The sequence below is a fragment of the Glandiceps talaboti genome, chromosome 10, assembly GCF_964340395.1.
Source record: "Glandiceps talaboti chromosome 10, keGlaTala1.1, whole genome shotgun sequence".
NCBI lineage: Eukaryota > Metazoa > Hemichordata > Enteropneusta > Spengelidae > Glandiceps > Glandiceps talaboti.
Window position 1 is genome coordinate 19,935,371 of NC_135558.1, and position 19,652 is coordinate 19,955,022.

At 33.8% G+C, this 19,652-nt stretch overlaps 1 protein-coding gene across 2 annotated transcripts in view; it reads left to right on the plus strand.

The window, feature by feature from the left end:
* The window catches only part of LOC144440867 (scavenger receptor cysteine-rich domain-containing protein DMBT1-like), a 22,825-nt gene extending 3,599 nt beyond the window's left edge, over positions 1-19,226 (plus strand). Inside the window, exons 4-23 of one of the 2 annotated variants that reach the window (XM_078130302.1) lie at positions 196-371; positions 1,478-1,628; positions 2,420-2,595; positions 3,152-3,302; positions 3,766-3,941; positions 5,273-5,423; positions 5,903-6,078; positions 6,940-7,090; positions 7,887-8,062; positions 9,441-9,524; positions 9,768-9,878; positions 10,592-10,711; positions 11,831-11,944; positions 12,821-12,874; positions 13,419-13,484; positions 14,460-14,570; positions 15,821-15,931; positions 16,338-16,439; positions 18,042-18,137; positions 18,881-19,226. In XM_078130302.1, coding sequence (XP_077986428.1) covers positions 196-371; positions 1,478-1,628; positions 2,420-2,595; positions 3,152-3,302; positions 3,766-3,941; positions 5,273-5,423; positions 5,903-6,078; positions 6,940-7,090; positions 7,887-8,062; positions 9,441-9,524; positions 9,768-9,878; positions 10,592-10,711; positions 11,831-11,944; positions 12,821-12,874; positions 13,419-13,484; positions 14,460-14,570; positions 15,821-15,931; positions 16,338-16,439; positions 18,042-18,137; positions 18,881-18,912 — 2,485 coding nt within the window. In that variant the 3' untranslated portion in view covers positions 18,913-19,226. Of the gene's footprint in view, positions 1-195; positions 372-1,477; positions 1,629-2,419; positions 2,596-3,151; positions 3,303-3,765; positions 3,942-5,272; positions 5,424-5,902; positions 6,079-6,939; positions 7,091-7,886; positions 8,063-9,440; positions 9,525-9,767; positions 9,879-10,591; positions 10,712-11,830; positions 11,945-12,820; positions 12,875-13,418; positions 13,485-14,459; positions 14,571-15,820; positions 15,932-16,337; positions 16,440-18,041; positions 18,150-18,880 lie in introns of both variants that reach the window. The other variant, XM_078130301.1, reaches the window with a different exon arrangement.
* The last annotated feature ends 426 nt before the right edge of the window (positions 19,227-19,652 follow it).

The window sequence follows — 19,652 nt, forward strand, 5'->3', positions numbered from 1 at the left end:
ATACATACATACAATACATACATACATACATACATACATACATACATACATACATACATACATACATACATACATACATACATACATACATACATGCGACTTATTAAATCAAAGTGTGCATGTGTGCATTTGACAAGATAATAATAATTGTAATTGTTTCATCACCTAAATATCCAATCTATGATTATTTCAAAGTGAGTTTGTAACAATTCGTGGCACATCATACTTTGGAGAAGGTACTGGTAGAGTGTGGCTTGTTGACCTAGGATGTGATGGAACAGAGAGTAACCTCGGTAACTGTGCACATCCAGGATGGGGCAATCACAACTGTTACCATGGTGAAGATGTTGGGGTATCCTGTTCTGATACAGGTATATTTATATTCATCTCTATGTTTCAACATTGATTTCAGTTCAACCATTAAATATAACTGGATATTATAACACAATGATTCGCCCTTTGTAGCATTGGAAATGACACCGATATATAGTAGAATGGGTTTTTAAGAAATTAATGTATTGTTATCATTGATACTATCATACATTTTTAATAAAAATTATTTTATCATCATTATAGAGTTAGTGTAAAGTTCTTGAATATAACATATAGGGAAGGAAGGCAAATGACAATTACTTTTCATATAAGCACTAAACAAATAACACACACACATACATACATACATACATACATACATACATACATACATACATACATACATACATACATACATACATAGTAAATAGTATCAAACTCGTAGAATAGAGTGCTCGATGCTTGGGTAAGCAGGGCGGGAATAATCAAAGTAGGTTGGTTTGAACTTGAGGTGCTTGGTTGTAACTCGGAGTTTCACGCTCAATGCGTACATACATATATACACACATTCATACACATACACATACACATACACATACACATACACATACACACTCGTACACGTACAGATACCGCACATAACAATTGTTGTCCATATTTGTTGAAAGAGCTCAACATTTGCCATTACCACTCTTGTTGAATGAACCTGAAATAGAAATGTTCAACAATGTGGGTGAGTCGGTATGGACTCCATTGAGATGACTATATCAACTATGAAAGATAGACTGAGTATGTATAATGACAATTGTAACTGACCACGTTCTTCAAGGTCGAATAATAATTTGCGAAATAAATCAAGAATCAGCATTTAAATGTCCATTTCAAAGCTGCAAGAATTAGTATTTTATTATTCTGTCATTTTCCTTTAAATTACTCATGGGTTAATTATTAACCAATATTCAACACTGTAATCATTGAGAAGTACGATGTTATTTTATTTTGCGAAGAGGTTCTATGGATGACAAACCAAAGCCTTTGAAAAACCTTCGAAAACTGAAATATATTTGCGACATGAGAACCTTAAATGTGTATGTATGTATGTATGTATGTATGTATGTATGTATGTATGTATGTAAATACAATATTGTAATATTGATTTTTATAGAACCTCAAGCCAATGATGTCCGACTGGTAAATGGTGATAATGTAAAAGCGGGACGGGTAGAAATCTACTATAATGGAGAATGGGGAACTATATGTGACGATAATTTTGATGTGGATGATGCAGCAGTTGTTTGTAGACAACTTGGATATGGGTAATTAAGCCAATCTTAGTATTTCTTAATATTCTACCAATCTCAGCCACTTGAAAGTAAAATATCGTAACTTAACAGAGAACTCGTGTACTGGAATTTAATTATAACAATACTTTAAGCTCGCAAGTGACATGAAACCACATAACTAAATGCCTACTCAATACGTCACTCCTGCGCTTTCGGCTATCTAGCATTAAAAAAACTTGAACAGTTGTTCTTTTTGGTGGCATTCTCACTGCAAAACAACACAATTGTAAGGATCATTCTCTCTATCTAGCACGAATAATAGATGTCAAAATATAAACTTAAAAATGTATTGTTATTTCTATTGTTTTTCAAGACAAACTAAATTTATTGAAAAAAAAATAATATACGGTTTTTAGCATACTAAATGTATTGATGCATAACCATTCAATATATAATTTTCAATACTTACCTTTTTCTACTAACAACTATTGTATAAGAACCTGGCACACTTTGAATTTGTACAGGCTGTATTTGGACCATAGAAGTTTATGAAACACCTAGACTGTATGGATTTAAATCTGCATACGTCTTGCATTTACAATGTCATTATTTTAGAATTTATAGTGTTCTAATTTAAACGTTACCTGGGATTAAAAGTTGTAAAATTTCTCGTCGAGTTCCAGTGTGATATTTTGTGATTAGATGTAGTGTGGTGTTCATGGACGTACATAGATGCAACCTATCAAATGAAAGTGGGCGAATGACGCGTGAAAATAACGACTTTACTTTTGCTTGTAATTACTCAATCTAATATTATTTCAAAGTGAGCTGGCAATAGTACGTGACAGTGCATACTTTGGCGAAGGTAATGGTACAATATGGCTTGATAATCTCAGATGTGATGGAACAGAGAGTAGCCTCAGCCGCTGTACACATCCAAGATGGGGCTATCACAACTGTCACCATGATGAAGATGTTGGGGTGTCTTGTTATGACGCAGGTATTTTTCTTTACATTCACAGAGTTGGCTAGACTACCTACTATGCATTGTATACAAAGAAACATTACAAACAGTACTTAAACTATTTCAAGTATAATGATCCACACACAAGTCAGATGTATACTTACTGGAAGAAAAAATAGTCAGTCATTTACACATAATATTATCGATTTGGAGGGATATGTTTACAATGTGATAATAATAACACATAACCTTTAATTTGTTCATATTCTTAATTTATATTGTGTGATTTTACGCCACACATTCAATATTGTATGATATACTTTTTCGCACTGTAGTTGATTGAACGCATACATAACGCCAATCAAGTTCAATGAATCTGACCATTTATTATTCAATATGTTTTCGTAAAACATGCAAATGATGGTCTAATGACCAATGATTAGCGTTGTTATTGCAAATATTAAGAAGCTTTTTTCGACAACACAACTAAGTCTTCCATGAAAAAAATGAATTTCTTGAGTATCAAAATTTAGACCTTGGAGTTTGAAAAAGTCTAGAAAAAAAATATTATGATCGATGTGTATTTTCATAGGACCCCCGGAAAATGACATCCGGTTGGTAAATGGTGATATTGGAAACGAAGGACGTTTGGAAATCTACCATTATGGAGAATGGGGAACAGTTTGTGATGATACATTTGATAGAAATGATGCAAAAGTGGTTTGTAGACAGCTTGGATTTGGGTGAGACTTTTATTCTTACATTATTAAGTACGCTTATATACATTTAAGCCAAATGCATTTAAACTAACTAAACTTAAAAAGCAAATTCTTGTAAAGAAGCACTTTAAATTCCACTTTGCAACATTAGCAATCAAAAATCAATCGAATAAACATAACAAAATGTCTACCCATTGGGCCAATTTTCCTCGCTCGGTTCTTGTGTCAAAAGTTGATTTAAAAAAAGGTTCAAAATTATCCAGTCTTTCTCTTAAAATATTTATGAGTACTATAGTTTATTATGTAAACAGTATGAAATGGGTATATATATATATATATATATATATATATATATATATATATATATATATATATATATATATATCAATGCGACTTATTAAATCAAAGTGTGCATATGTGCATGTGACAACACAATAATTTTTGTATTTGTTTCATCACCCAAAACCTAATCTATGATTATTTCAAGTGAGTTTGTAACAGTTCGTGACAGTTCGTACTTTGGAGAAGGTACTGGTAGAGTATGGCTTGACGACCTTGGATGTGATGGAACAGAGAGTAGCCTCAGTAACTGTGCACATCGAGGATGGGGCAATCACGACTGTTACCATGGTGAAGATGTTGGGGTATCCTGTTCTGATACAGGTATATTTAAATTCATCTTCATGTTTCAACATTGGTTTCAGTTCAATCATTAAATATAGCTGGATATTATAACATAATGATGTGCCCTTTGTAGCGTTGTAAATGGCACTGATATAATTATAGTGTAATGCGGTTTTTTTAAGAAATATATTTATTATCAGAATTATTACTTTAAGCATCGGCTCTACACGGAGGGGCTTTGCTTTAAGTCATTATTGAAATTATTATTATTATATAGTTAACTTAAACTTCTAATAAATTGTATAGAGGGAAGACAGATAAATAACTTAGTTAATTCGCATATAGTCAATAAACAAATCACACACATGTAAACATGCATACATACATACATACATACATACATACATACATACATACATACATACATACATACATACATACATACATACACAAGAACACCCCTCACCCCACACAAATATTATATATATATATATATATATATATATATATTACGCAATAGGGAACTTGCAAACCCGCCATGTTGAATGTTGCATCATAGGAAATGTGATAATAAATGTTAATCAAATAGTATTGTGAGCAATAATGTTACATTGTTTTTAACCACAAATAATGAATTCATAGTCAGATCATTGTGGGAAGTTTATTTTATCGGTAGCTTCAGATTAGGTATAATTACGATAACCACAGATAATTCCATAGTCCTTTGCGTCTGAGCATGCTCAGTCTGGATTGCAAGCTCCGTATATAACGTAATGGCCTCAATATTTGTTGCTAGAACACGGCATTTACCATTACCACTCTTGTTAAATGAACCTGAAATAAAAATGTTCAACAATAAGTGTGGGTGAACGGATATGGATTCCAATGAGAATATTATAACAACTATGTTGATGTCTATATCAACTATGAAAGATAGACTGAGTATGTATAATGACATTGTTACTGACTTCAAGGTCAAATAATTATTTGCGAAATAAATTAAGAGTCATCGTCGCAAACCACTGCCTCTTTTACGGCGCTGTCAAAACGAGCCGCGAGAATGATCACGAGTCGGCATTTAAATGTCCATTTGAAAGCTGCAAGAATTAATATTTTATTATTCTGTCATTTTCCTTTAAACTACTCATGGGTTAATTATTGACCAATAATCAACACTGTTAATAATTGAGAAGCACAATGTTATTTTATTTTGCGAAGAGGTTTTTTGGATGCCAGATCCAAGCCTTCGAAAAACCAGCCCGCCTTTAAAACTAGTTTCCTCTTCATGAAATATATTTGCGACATGAGAACATTAAATGAATTATTTTTTTATGTATTTTAGATAAAATATTGTAATATTTATTTGATAGGACCTCCAGACAGTGATATCCGATTGGTAAATGGTGATAATGCAGAGGAGGGACGGGTAGAAATCTACTATAATGGAGAATGGGGAACTATATGTGACGATAACTTTGATGTGAATGACGCAGCAGTTGTTTGTAGAAAACTGGGATACGGGTGAGACTTTGATCATTCGTACAATCACATACCCATTTATTATAAATGCATTTAAACTCAAAAGCAAATTCTGGTACAAAAGCACTTTAAATTCCACTTTGTATTTAGCATGCAATGTAAGCACTCAATAAACATTTGAATATCTACGCATAATTAGGTCAGTTATGCTCTCTTGGTTATTTGTCAAAGTTAACAAAAAACTTGATTATTATCCAGTTAAAGCATTCTCTTGAAGTTTTCATAAGTTCTATATCTTCAGAATATATAGTTTTATCATTTAAACAGTACGATACGGGTATATATATATATATATATATATATATATATATATATATATATATATATATATATATATATATATATATATATATATATATATCAATGCGAATTATTAAATCAAAGTATCAAATTAAGCATGTGACAATATAATAATTATACTTGTTTCATCACCCAAAACATAATCTATGATTATTTCAAAGTGAGTTTATAACAGTTCGTGACAGTTCGTACTTTGGAGAAGGTACTGGTAGAGTATGGCTTGACGACCTTGGATGTGATGGAACAGAGAGTAGCCTCAGTAACTGTGCACATCGAGGATGGGGCAATCACGACTGTTACCATGGTGAAGATGTTGGGGTATCCTGTTCTGATACAGGTATATTTATATTCATCTTTATGCATCAACATTGATTTCAGTTCAATCATTAAATATAGCTGGATATTACAACATAATGATTTGCCCTTTGCAGCATTGGAAATGGCACTGATATATAGTTTAATGGCTTTTTTAAAGAAATTAATTTATTATTATCATTAATGCTATCATACATTTTTAACAAATATTATGTTATCATCATTATATAGTTAGTGTTAAGTTCTTGAATATAACATATAGGGAAGAAAGGCAAATGACAATAACTTTTTTTTATATAAGCACTGAACAAATAACACATACACATACGTACACACATACACGTACACACACGTACAAGTATACATACCGCACATAGCAATTTGCGTCCATATTTTTTGAAAGAGCTCGATATTTGTCATTACCACTCTTGTTGAATGAACCTGAAATAGAAATGTTCAACAATGTGGGTGAGTGGGTATGGACTCCATTGAGATGACTATATCAACTATGAAATATAGACTGAGTATGTATAATGACAATTGTAACTGACCACGTTCTTCAAGGTCGAATAATAATTTGCGAAATAAATTAAGAATCAGCATTTAAATGTCCATTTGAAAACTGCAAGAATTAGTATTTTATTATTCTGTCATTTTCCTTTAAACTACTCATGGGTTAATTATTGACCAATAATCAACACTGTTAATAATTGAGAAGCACGGTGTTATTTTATTTTGCGAAGACTCTTCTTTTGGATGACAGACCTAAGCCTTTAAAAAACCTTCGAAAACTGAAATATATTTGCGACATGAGAACCTTAAATGTGTATGTATGTATGTATGTATGTATGTAAATAAAATATTGTAATATTGATATTTTTAGAAACTCAAGCCAATGATGTCCGACTGGTAAATGGTGATAATGTAAAAGCGGGACGGGTAGAAATCTACTATAATGGAGAATGGGGAACTATATGTGACGATAACTTTGATGTGAATGACGCAGTAGTTGTTTGTAGACAACTTGGATATGGGTAATTAAGCCAATCTTAGTATTTCTTAATATTCTACCAATCTCAGCCACTAGAGAGTAAACTGTCGTAACTCAAAAGTGAACTCGTGTACTGGAATTTAATTATACCAATATTTTAAGCTCTCAAGTGACAAGAAGGCACATAACATAACTAAATGCCTACTCAATACGTCACTCCTGCGCTTTCGGCTATCTAGCAATAAAAAAACTTGAAAAGTTGTTCTTTTTGGTGGCATTCTCACTGCAATACAACACAATTGTAAGGATCATTCTCTCTATCTAACACGAATAATAGATGTCAGAATATAAACTTTAAAATGTATTGTTATTTCTATTGTTTTTCAAGACAAACTAAATTTATTGAAACAAAATAATATACGGTTTTTAGCATACTAAATGTATTAATGCATAACCATTCAATATATAATTTTCAATACTTACCTTTTTCTACTAACAACTATTGTATAAGAACCTGGAACACTTTGAATTTGTACAGGCTGTATTTGGACCATAGAAGTTTATGAAACACCTAGACTATATGGACTTAAATCTGCATACGTCTTGCATTTACAATGTCATTATTTTAGAATTTATAGTGTTCTAATTTAAACGTTACCTATGATTCAAAGTTGTAAAATTTCTCGTCGAGTTCCAGCGTGATATTTTTGTGATTAGATGTAGTGTAGTGTTCGTGGACGTACATAGATGCAACCTATCAAATCAAAGTGGGCGAATGACGCGTGAAAATAACGACTTTACTTTCGCTTGTAATTACTCAATCTAATATTATTTCACAGTGAGCTGGCAACAGTGCATAGTAATGCTTACTTTGGCGAAGGTAATGGTACAATATGGCTTGATAATCTCAATTGTGTTGGAAAAGAGAGTGGCCTCAGCCGATGTACACATCCAAGATGGGGCTATCACAACTGTGAACATTATGAAGATGTTGGGGTGTCTTGTTCTGACACAGGTATGTTTAACATTTACATAGTTAGCTAGACTAACTATACAACACAAAGTATAAGAAGAAACATTGGTAACATTACTTAACTGTCAAGTATAATGAAACACAAACAAGCGAGATGTATACTTATTGGAAGATAAATTGTCAATTATTTACACATAATATTATCGATTTTGAGGGATATGTTTACAATGTGATAATAATAACACATAAACTTTAATTTGTTCATATTCTTAATTTATAATGTGTGATTTTACGCCGACCATTCAATAATGTATGATATGCTTTTCCGCACAGTCACGGATTGTGAATAAATTTTACGGTAACATGAAACACGTCGTATATAACAACTACTCTACATAACTAGCCTTTCAAAATTAAATCATTCACATAGAGGTTCTCTGCAACTGTGTTCGGCATTGTAAAGAGCACTTAATATTCCACTAAATTCTTCTTTTTTCATTCTTTCTTATAACACCTGTCACTTCTGAACATCCTATGGTAAGTATTCAATATACTATAACATAATTGCATCTTTATATAAGTGTATGTATGTATATGTATGTATGTATGTATGTATGTATGTATGTATGTATGTATGTATGTATGTATGTATGTATGTATGTATGTGTGTGTATGTGTGCGTGCGTCTGTATGTATGTATGTATGTATGTATGTATGTATGTATGTATGTGTATGTGTGTGTGCGTGCGTCTGTATGTATGTATGTATGTATGTATGTATGTATGTATGTATGTATGCGTGTGTATGTGTGCGTGTGTAAGCATGTATGTATGTATGTATGTATGTATATATGTATGTATGTATGTATGTATGTATGTATGTATGTATGTATGTATGTATGTATTTTTATATGATAGATTTACGATGCTATGAATTAGCAGGTCACAAGTCGTAACTCAGAGTTTCACGCTTTTGTGATCTTCAATAGTTCAAACTGCCATGGTCAGTTTGTTCATGTTATCTAATAATTACGTTGTAAGCTTAAAGTTTAATTGTATAGTCAGTGCTACAAGTAACACATGTTAGTAATGATGATGGTGGTGGTGGTGGTGGTGGTGGTGGTGGTGGTGGTGGTGGTAGTGATGGTGTGATGGTAGTGATCGGTGGGAGGGGATATTAAAGCCAAGAAATTCGTCACTGACAATAAATACGATGGTGACTGTTTATCACAGCTGTTGAATACTTAGTTGAAAATGTAAATTAAAATATAGTGAACTTTATACGCTCACCCCGTACGATAAATGCAAAGTAATCAGATTTCTTAAATCGTGTGTTCATATAGGACCCTTTACGACATTTTATATGGTGACTGCCTATTTCAACCAAATCGCCACATCGGAATCAATGTCTGCTTTGGCAGAAGTGTTGAATGAACTGGCTATCTGTATGTCTGACTCTATGTGTGTATGTACGACTGGGTCAAATCAAGACAGACTCTGTACAGGTAAGTATTGGATGAATTATCAGAACTCAAGGATGTTATGCTTTCTGCATGCTAATTAACACGCTTTGCCTGGGGAAAGGGTGCAAGTATACATTTGTATTGGAGTGAGACCACCTTTCCTCTTGTGAATGTAACCCGCCAGACCACTCTTAGTTTTCTTCTGATTGATCCTGGTAGATTTTGTTTTCACATGACGGTACTGTTGAAATGGAGATACCTTATACATAATATTCTTTTCGGCAGCTTCGTGTGCTTCGTATGAATTCGACTGTGAACACGGCACGTGTGTTTTCCACGGCAAACACTGTGAACACGGGAATGACTGCATTGGGAATTCACATGTGTTAGACTGTAGTAAGTATATATTCAACGTGTTATCTTTTTATCACTATGAAGTGCTTGACATCATTTAAGAGTTTCATATTTGTCCAGTATGCACTTGTCTGTTGTTTCTGTCATTCCATTAACTGTTTTTTGTTTATTCGCTATCTATTTATCTGTCTACCAGTTTACATTTGTCCTCTTCTGTATGTTCAATGAAACAAAATGAATTGGCTAATTTTCTTTTCCTTCGGCCGCTATATTTAGTTTCAAGTGTTGCAGGTTATTTGAAAACAGTAAATAAACTTATAATGTAGTAAAAGGATATAGTTATGTTTAAAAACAGACTTACTGAAATCACTATCCAGCCAGGTATGTAATACCTGTAGAGTCACCCATACATTTACTTCTGAGTAATGACCCCTTGCCAGATAATTGTGCACTCAATCACATGCTAGTTAGATATAACGAAAAGGCGAAATGCATATGCTTTGCCCTAATTTACACATTAATTGTCTTAAATGTGTAAATTAGGGCAAAGCATATGCATTTCGCTAAAATTTCGCTAAAAGCTGATCGCTTCCTTTGACCAAGAACGTTAAGGGACTGATGTTGAGAACAATCTGCTTTATCTCTAGAAAGTAACTAATGAACTTTATGTTTAGTTTTCGCCATGGAAATTATAATCCTCCTATAACGATGCATTTAACGATTCTATACCTTATATATGATTTCCTTTTCGACAGCTACGTGTGCTGATTATGAAGTACTCAGTTGTGCTGATGGCGAGTGTGTTTTTTTCGGTAAAGGATGTGATTATTGGGATAACTGTGGTGGCAACATATATAACATACACGGAGGTTGTAGTAAGTATGTGTTACTTTGACCACCGCACCCAGTTGAATCACAATCATATCTCCACTTGTAGACAGGGTCACTCGGGGAATTAGCTTAGTAGACATCACACAGGATTACCCAAGCCAGAATATACACTAAGACGCAGAGCAAATTGAAGCACTTACATGTAGCTATAGCCTCTGTTTTGTTTTCTCGTGCCTTTCGAAGTGCCCTACTCCTCTCTGCTCTGTACTGTAAACTCATTTTGTTTTCATTTATGTCCAAATTTACATAATGTATGTGTATGGATGAATAATTAATGCAAACCATATTAAGTCATGAGGAGGAGTTGCCATGCCCCAACGACTATTCCCAACAACATTGATTAATAATCAATACGAACTCTAGTTATGTGCGAAATGTATTATATTTTCTTAACTGACTTAAGTATACACTTCTGACATAAATTCCGTGCTCTTGAACAAGGTTCACCTACCTTTTATTGAAGGTACGACATACGAAGGTCAAAATATGAAATTTACTAAAGTTATGAAGATATCAATGGTAACATTTGCACTGTTGAGTTCTATTGAGTAGTATTTAAACATGATTAAAATGGTGTAAATGTGACTAGTAGGCATTTGACTTTTCTCCCATTATCTTTTGAATAATTTGTCTGTCAGTTTACACTTTAGTCTCTTCTGTGTGTTTTACTTCTTAACCCTTTTCAGGACAGTTTTAGATTTTCTACCTATCTTTTTAGTCTAATGGTAGTGATAAGTTTTTTCCTTAAATTTCAAATGGTGATATTAAGGTTTTTTAATTAAATCTTAATAAGCAATGTAATACTATGCGGGGTGGCCCTCACTGGTCTTCTTGGGAGTGTTAATTTTATATATCTAAAAACTAGCCAGTATAAATAAAGTTTGTTTATATTTATTTATTTATTTAATAGTAAACTTCTAATTTTGTAACAAACTTAGTGAAATCTCAGTTTGGGTATATATATATGTAATGCCTATATAATATATATTTATCGTTCAACATTTTCGCTGAAATTTTCTCTCAATATTTTCATACTGTTTGGTAAACTTTTATATTTTCCTTGCCTAATTTCTATCGTACAATTTCGATTTCCATATCGACAGATTGTAATGGTAGTGACTACGAGTTCCAGTGTGACAGTGGCTCGTGTATTTCACTGTACTGGAGATGCGATGGTGAAGAAGACTGCATTGACAGTTCAGATGAGAGAGATTGTGGTATGTATGTCTATTATAAAAGACTTGTCGTATCTTAACACCATACAGGTGTTTTAGCAGGATTAGGTATAGATAAGCAAGCAATCCCCGGTGGATGGTATACAAGAATGTGCACTGTATGTCTAACGATGTCGTTTCACTTTTGAAGGTAATTGACCTTAAAAATGTCTTCATGAGTACGTGATATTTAAACTTTCTTTGGATGTTTCTAGGCATGAGTGTATAAAGAATACTCTAGTCACTGCAAATTATGACTAAACATTGTGATTTTAGTTTTAAAAAATGAATATGAGTGAAAAGCTGGAATTTGAAGGAACCGTACGGTACTTGATATTACATTGCAACAAAGGTGCACCAGTTTTGGTTGTCTGAAAAAAATTGGCACATTATGATAAATGCTACCAAAATTGGGTTTGTTTCCCTAAACTGTTTTTCTGGACCTTTGTGAATTAATGCCACTATGTAAGTAAAGGTTAGATTTGCTATGCGTACAGTAATTCACACTGTCCTACAGACATATATAGTAATGGGTTGTGGAAGCTTGCCGTTAAATATATGTTATGGCTTACATTGTCATTGTGATCCTGTGATTGTATATCTGCAACTGTCTCTTCTATAAACAATAATTCGCCTTGCATCTGAAGCGATGGAATCGTGTCTGCTGTAAGTGCATCTACAAATACTGCCTGCAAATTTCAATGCATTTGTATGAACGACGACTAGACTTCAAACAGTAAATTAATTGTATTTACATATACGTAAAACTGCATGCAGGCTAATAGACTTACACAATTTCTACGTTTTAGTCTTAAATCGCCATTATTTAATTGGTTGTGATTGTAGCTTTTTTAAACTTAATATCTTACTTCTATACAGATGATTATTTAAGGTTTTGGAGTATTCTCGCCGGGAAAAAAGGAGTGAAAACAGGTAAGCAATGTATTGTCTTTATAACACGACATGTATAACCAATCTTTTGAAACTTATAGTAGCTAAGTCCATTAGAGTCTGTGGGATTGTATATCTGTGTGTATGTCTGTCTGTCTGTCTGTCTGTATGTCTGTCTGTCTGTCTGTCTGTCTGTCTGTCTGTCTGTCTATGTGTGTGTGTGTGTGTGTGTGTGTGTGTGTGTGTGTGTGTGTGATGAAATAAATTGATTGGAACGTAATGCTTGGGTTAAACTATATGAAAACCCTATGGTTAAAATTCTGGCATATTATTTAGGTAAATTAGTATATATATGGCATACATTTTAAGAAATTCAATTTTTTAGAACAATATGAATTTGCTGTAGTAACATATGAATCTTGTTGCTAGAATACCTTTCAGTTAGTAGACTATGGCATTGTGATTTTTGACTTTGTCAAATGTGTTCTTGCAGTTTTATTTTCTGAGGAATCGAAGGAAAGCTGAATTAAGCAATTGTTTAGTGATAATGCTAGAACGCTTAGTTATGCTTCCATTCTTCTTATAGCAAATGGAAAGGGGCTAGCGACTGCACCCAGTGCAACAACCACTCCAGTAGTGTCAACTCCTTATGGTAAGTACATATTCAATATACTACACAAAAGTACATATCTCCTTATACACTCTCTGTCTATCATCTGTCTGTCTGCCTATCTGTCTGTCCGTCCGTTTGTCTCTCGCTGTTTCTCGTTCTAGTTGTTAAACATCTTTAAATATGCATATTAGTCAGACGTCAAAATCCACTCTTTACATATATAAAATACATTACGTGGTAAAATCACTATATTTTCATTATTTGCAATGTTCGTATCATATTTGAAAACAAATGAGTAAATATAGTAGTACTTTGGAATTCTGTTTTTTTTTCAATAAAGACCACTTTAATATCAGTTACGATACATATATATTGTTTTCTACAAGAATATTTTTTGACGTTATTTTCAACAGTTGGTATTTTAAGGCTTTAAATTGGGTTACACAAATATTTTATCAAGTGAGATGTGGTGCCTTTATTGAAATATTAATCAATATATCTTTTTAATTGGAAATCTCCGATTTGGATTTTCTCTAGGGGAATTGCTTGCTTGCTAAGTATTGTGTCACCAAGTAGAAACCTAAATATAAAAGGATACCAATTATTTTTGAAAATGAACATTGTGCAAATTAGCAAGTTGTGGTAGTTAGCATGCATTAACTTGCTAAAACATAATCACTTCATGTGACCAAATTGTTTGTTGTCACTGTATGAAAGGGTGGCGTTTTCAGTTCCCTATACATAACGGTCGTACAATGCAATTGCAGCGAATCCGTGTGAACGTCATGTATACGGAATCGGAAACTCCATCGTTGTGTGCGTTTGTGTGTTTGGAATTCTGGTAGGGACGATATGAAGAATCTGCCACAGTACAGTGATATTGCTAATAGCATTATTGATAGACAATGATTTTCACTGGAAGACATTGTAGATCACCTTTATTTTTTTCCTGCTAGTTAATTTTCTTATTATATGGGGTATACATTGTAGTTTACATGTGTTTATCTTTGACAGATTCATGTCTTTACCAAGAATTCCAATGTGCCAATGGCCAATGTATTTTCTTCGACTGGCAATGCGATAATGACAATGACTGTGGTGACAATTCAGACGAGATAGATTGCGGTATGTGTTCATTCTAATAACCTAAATGCCATGCAGTGTTTAATCAATAATCAAGCATTATATTACTTGTAGGCATTTTTAATATTTATTTTTTCCCACTATTTTATGCCTGTCTATCAGTTGTATCTAGGTCTCCCCTGTCTACTGTCTTAACTTACCATGTTGAGGGGTATTTTAATTTTAATGGCTATGGTAATGATTTTGTAAAAGTAAATGAGTCATTACAGTAAGAATGACAGAAAAACCTGGTTGCTAGAATGCTCTTCTCCATTAAATGCTATTTGGGTCACATACACACAATAACAGTACATGCAATTATTACATATGTACCAGAGATTACTTGCACAAGTGCGCGGGCATGCTAGTGATATTTCCACTGCAGTGCGATACCGAAATCGTTATTGCGTACCTGCATGCAAATTATATGCAAATGAGTACGCGATCGTCCGCTACACACGAAATCGAGTGATCGCTCGGTATGAATTTTAAGGAAATTTGATGTTTTAGAAAAATATGTAATAATAACAGAATCCCGTCCCACGTGAGTTCCAGTGTGGTTACTCAGGGGTATTTGTACTCGTGCTTGCAGTGCTTTCGGCTGCACTTTCACTCACTATGCTCAAGAAAGTATGGGCGCGGAGAACACTGCAAGCCCTTCTGCAAATACCTCGAGTACTCCACACTTGCACTGGCATGTCACAGGGCTCTGTCACATTACCGTGCCTGTTGATCTGTATATTCGCAAAGACGTTTCCAACTTAGTATGCATTGTGCAATCAGGGCTTATATTGCGTAATTGAGCAGATGCCACTTTAAGCAGCAATAGAATAGTTTGGAATGGTGTTATAGAATATAGTATCTTTAGTTCTAAAACAAATAGTGGCTGGACATTAACTAAAAGTTCTCCTGTAATTCAAATAGAGAAGGCCGATTAAGCTGCTAATTATGTTAATTAGTATATATGTTTGACTATAATAACCGACTCCTACATTTAACGAAAATGGTGATTTTATACAAATAATAACTTAGGATAATGCATGATTTTACCTGAACCCACTTTCATTTAAGCCAGTTCTTTCAGCTTTGGATGTTATTGACAACATTGTCTAATAATAATGCTAGTGGAATTATGAACATGGTTTTACTTTACCCTTCGCTCTTGACAAATTAAATCACTTTCAGTTCATATCGGGTAGTCGTCAGCTTCATACATATGACGTGGAAATATATTTTACTGTTCTTTTCAACAGACTACTGTTCCTACAACGAATTCCAATGTGACAATGGCACTTGCATTCCACTGTCTTTGAGATGTAATGGGTATGTTGAATGTGATGATGATTCAGATGAGACGAACTGTGGTAAGTGTTTTATATGAATATCATTAAATGCCTTGAACATGGTATGAAAGACAGTATTATGTGGATATTTATCCGTTTCTTTTATTAATTCTTATCTATGTTGATTGTTCACTATTCCCTAGCCATTTGCCTTTACCAAGTTATGTTTCTCTCTATCGAATAATAGGATAAGCATATATTTTTATAATGCTATTCAAAATAGGGTAACTAATATATATGCATTTCGCTAAAAACTAAACCCCACGTTTAACCCATAACGGTTTAAGATATTTTGATGCAATGATGAGAAAATTCTTAAATGATAGTAATTGTCTCAATAAAGCAATCGCTCTTGAGCAAGTTACCCTTGAAAGTAATAGCAAGATACATACGAAATGGAGATACTTATATCAATTTCCTTCTACAGATGATTGCGCTCCCTACGGAATCCAGTGTGCAGATGGCAAGTGTATTCCAAACTATTGGGAATGTGATGATGACTCTGCTGTTTATTCAGATGTAGAGTATGGTATGTAGTTATTCCTACCGATATATAATACAGTGCTTGAGCACTGAGCAGTATTATAATACACGTCACAAAATTAAGGGCAATATTTCAAACCCAAGGGTAAACACTGAAATAGGTAAATTTGCAATGTCATACACAGAAGCTCTACACTGGGATAACTTACCTCTTGATGTTAGGTCCAAATCATCAAGGAATGTTTTTCCTAACTCACTGAAAGATTTTCTTCACCTGATATGAATATACTGCAACTCATGTTGATGCATAATGTATATATTTTCATAGATATTTAGTTGTTGTTTTTCACTCCCCTCTTTATACTTTGTCATGTATTCATTTATAAATTTTATGTACAGTGTAGGAGACAGACTTGATTAGCAAGTAGCTATTTTTCTGGTCTCCGTTTACCTACCTCAAAACATGTATTATTTATATTGTCTACAAATGTATATTTTTAATAAGTAGGTAATAAAGAAGATATAAATGTGTGAATTCGTTCATATAGACACAATTCAAGTATAAACATACGCACATTGAGTGTTGTGTTATCTACATGTATGACCTTGATCATCGATCTTTAGGCTCAATTCTTCAAAGTTAATAAACAGAACCAAGATAAACCATCGACTCCATGTGTCTGATGACCTGGTAGACAGACCGAACGTTTCTGATCTCAATATACCCCTTTATAAACAGCAAGTAAGAATTCTCTAACGCCCCTTTCCCCTGTCTCATTGACATGAACGCGAATAAACTAGGGGTGACCAATGCTGGTCAATTCTGCTAATTCTAACTTCAATATATCCTACATAAACATCCCACCTATACGTTGTAGGTAAGAGCAAAATTGACGTAAACTCGGACTATTACTGCTTAGTTGAACGTATCAATAGCTTGAGTAAAGTGAATATGTACACCATTTCCTATTGTGACATCCACGCTAATTGTGGCGGACTCTGTCGTAAAATTCATATTTTAGCTGTTACCACAGGAAACCTAATACAAGCATATGCTCATGTGTTATCAATATCTAACTGTCGAATGAGATCATGTCCTTTTATACCTGGACATTAGTCTCCATTTCAAGGTTAAATGGACTGTCTTGTTAAGTGTATATGTATACCTCTGACATACATTAGTAATTCTCAATCATACACGTCACAAATGTCAGATACAACTCTCCATATACGCACATCATAATCATTAGTGACTTCAACTGGCGGCCATAAAATATCAATTTTTGCGACTAACTCGCGAAGCCTCCTAGATGCACATTTAAGTGTTATCAATGATGATCTTCCCAATGAGATCTTTGGTTTTGAGTATTATGGTCAAGGTTAAATAATGGAAATGTTCAGAGTGTGTATGTCCATGGACTGGTTTCAACCAAACCTGGCACAAAGGTTCGATACTGTAGTGTTACTGTATAAATACCGTGTTGTTACAATTCGTTACTTGTAATACAATGTATATTCATAATGAAATAAGTTTCCCAACTCGACCTTCTCACTTCAGACAAATCCACGGAGCATATTCAGTCTTTTATTTGGTAGTTATCGTCTTAATAATACGACACTTATATATACTTAATATATTTTTCGATAGATTCATGTGACCCCAATGAAGTCCGATGTGGCAATGGCGAGTGTGTTCAAAACTACTTGGAATGTGATGATTATGATGGGTCTGCTGATTATTCAGGTGAAGATTATGGTATGTAGCTATTGGTACGAAAACATAAGGGTGACCCTATTTTTTGTGTTTCTCATTACCCGAACGACCCAAATTTTCGGTTGCGACATAAAAATTACTGTTTTCGCCCACCCTTACTATTTGCTGAACAGTGCCCTCTCTGGCAAAAGTACGGAAGTGTCTGGCCTGTCGACGTCATCTCTAGTCATGGCGGCTACATGTGTTCACGAACAAGGCACTTCTTTCAAGACGGAAGTTGTTGAACATGACAATTGTGTAGAGAAGCCTCGAAAAGGCTTTTTACCAGGAATCCAATAAAAAGAAGTTAGAAATGAGGAAAAGGAGAAATTGAGAACATGATGATGATTTTTTTACCGTTTTAAGTAAATCGACTGACCGACCCAAAGTTATCATAAAAAAGTGAGAAACTACATAAAAAATAGGGCCACTCCTAATGCAGTGCATGAGATTGATTAAATATAGTGTGAGTGCACAGAGACACAATTTGTTTACACGCATCAATATTTGATGAGCATTCTGTATAGATTTTGACTATTGACTTTCAATTTGACCATCTATCGTAGGACTAAAATGGAAATTTGCTATTAAAATGAACATGATTTTTTTTCCAATGAAAAATACTAGAATTGAAGTTGGTCCAAACAAAAAGATTGGCCCTCTGTAAATAACAAACGATAACCAGGGACTGAAATCCTCGCCTTTGATATGTTTTACTTTATCTGTCTATATAGGAAGTGCAATCACGGATCCAGACTATGACTAATGTTACGACATGAAACATCGAAGAGAATATATGAAGACTGGACATTAGGTGAATGTAAACAGTGTATTAAAGCCGACATTAGAACAACCAGCTATCTAATAGTGTATCAGAAGTGACTATTTTTGTTGTCTTGGAAGGGCACCATTAAAGTGGAACTGACTGTCCTATGTGAAGATGTTATGCGAGTTATGAGACAATATCGTGTATTAAAAGTCACCTTTTGATAACTATATTTTTTGCAAATTTAGAAATAGGCCAAACAAAGCAACCAAGACATGAAGTATTATACACAAAGCTTATTTTCTGCTTTTTTCGCATATCAAATAAAACATTATCATTCAAACACATAGAGTGATGGTAAATATGTTTTATAACGACGAATTATTCATTCATTCATTCATTCATTCATTCATTCATTCATTCACTCACATGTGTACCTACGTATGTACACGTGCGTGCGTGCGTCATAGACACCCCTATAGTTCTCTCCTGAGTCTGTATATGTAGTGACAATTGTCCCTGTTTCATGACTGTTACCAACTACAGTGTATTCGAAATTGGTGGGTCAAACTTAGTAGTATCGCTCCAGACATACTGCTAATCTCTCACACCTCCTATTTCCTTTGTCTACACTACTTGTTAATCAAACATCATTACCAGGAGATTTCAAAGTTCCATTTTATCATACCTCCAAATTTTCCTGTGTTGACTTTATTGATCCTGTCAGGAAATTATAGTGT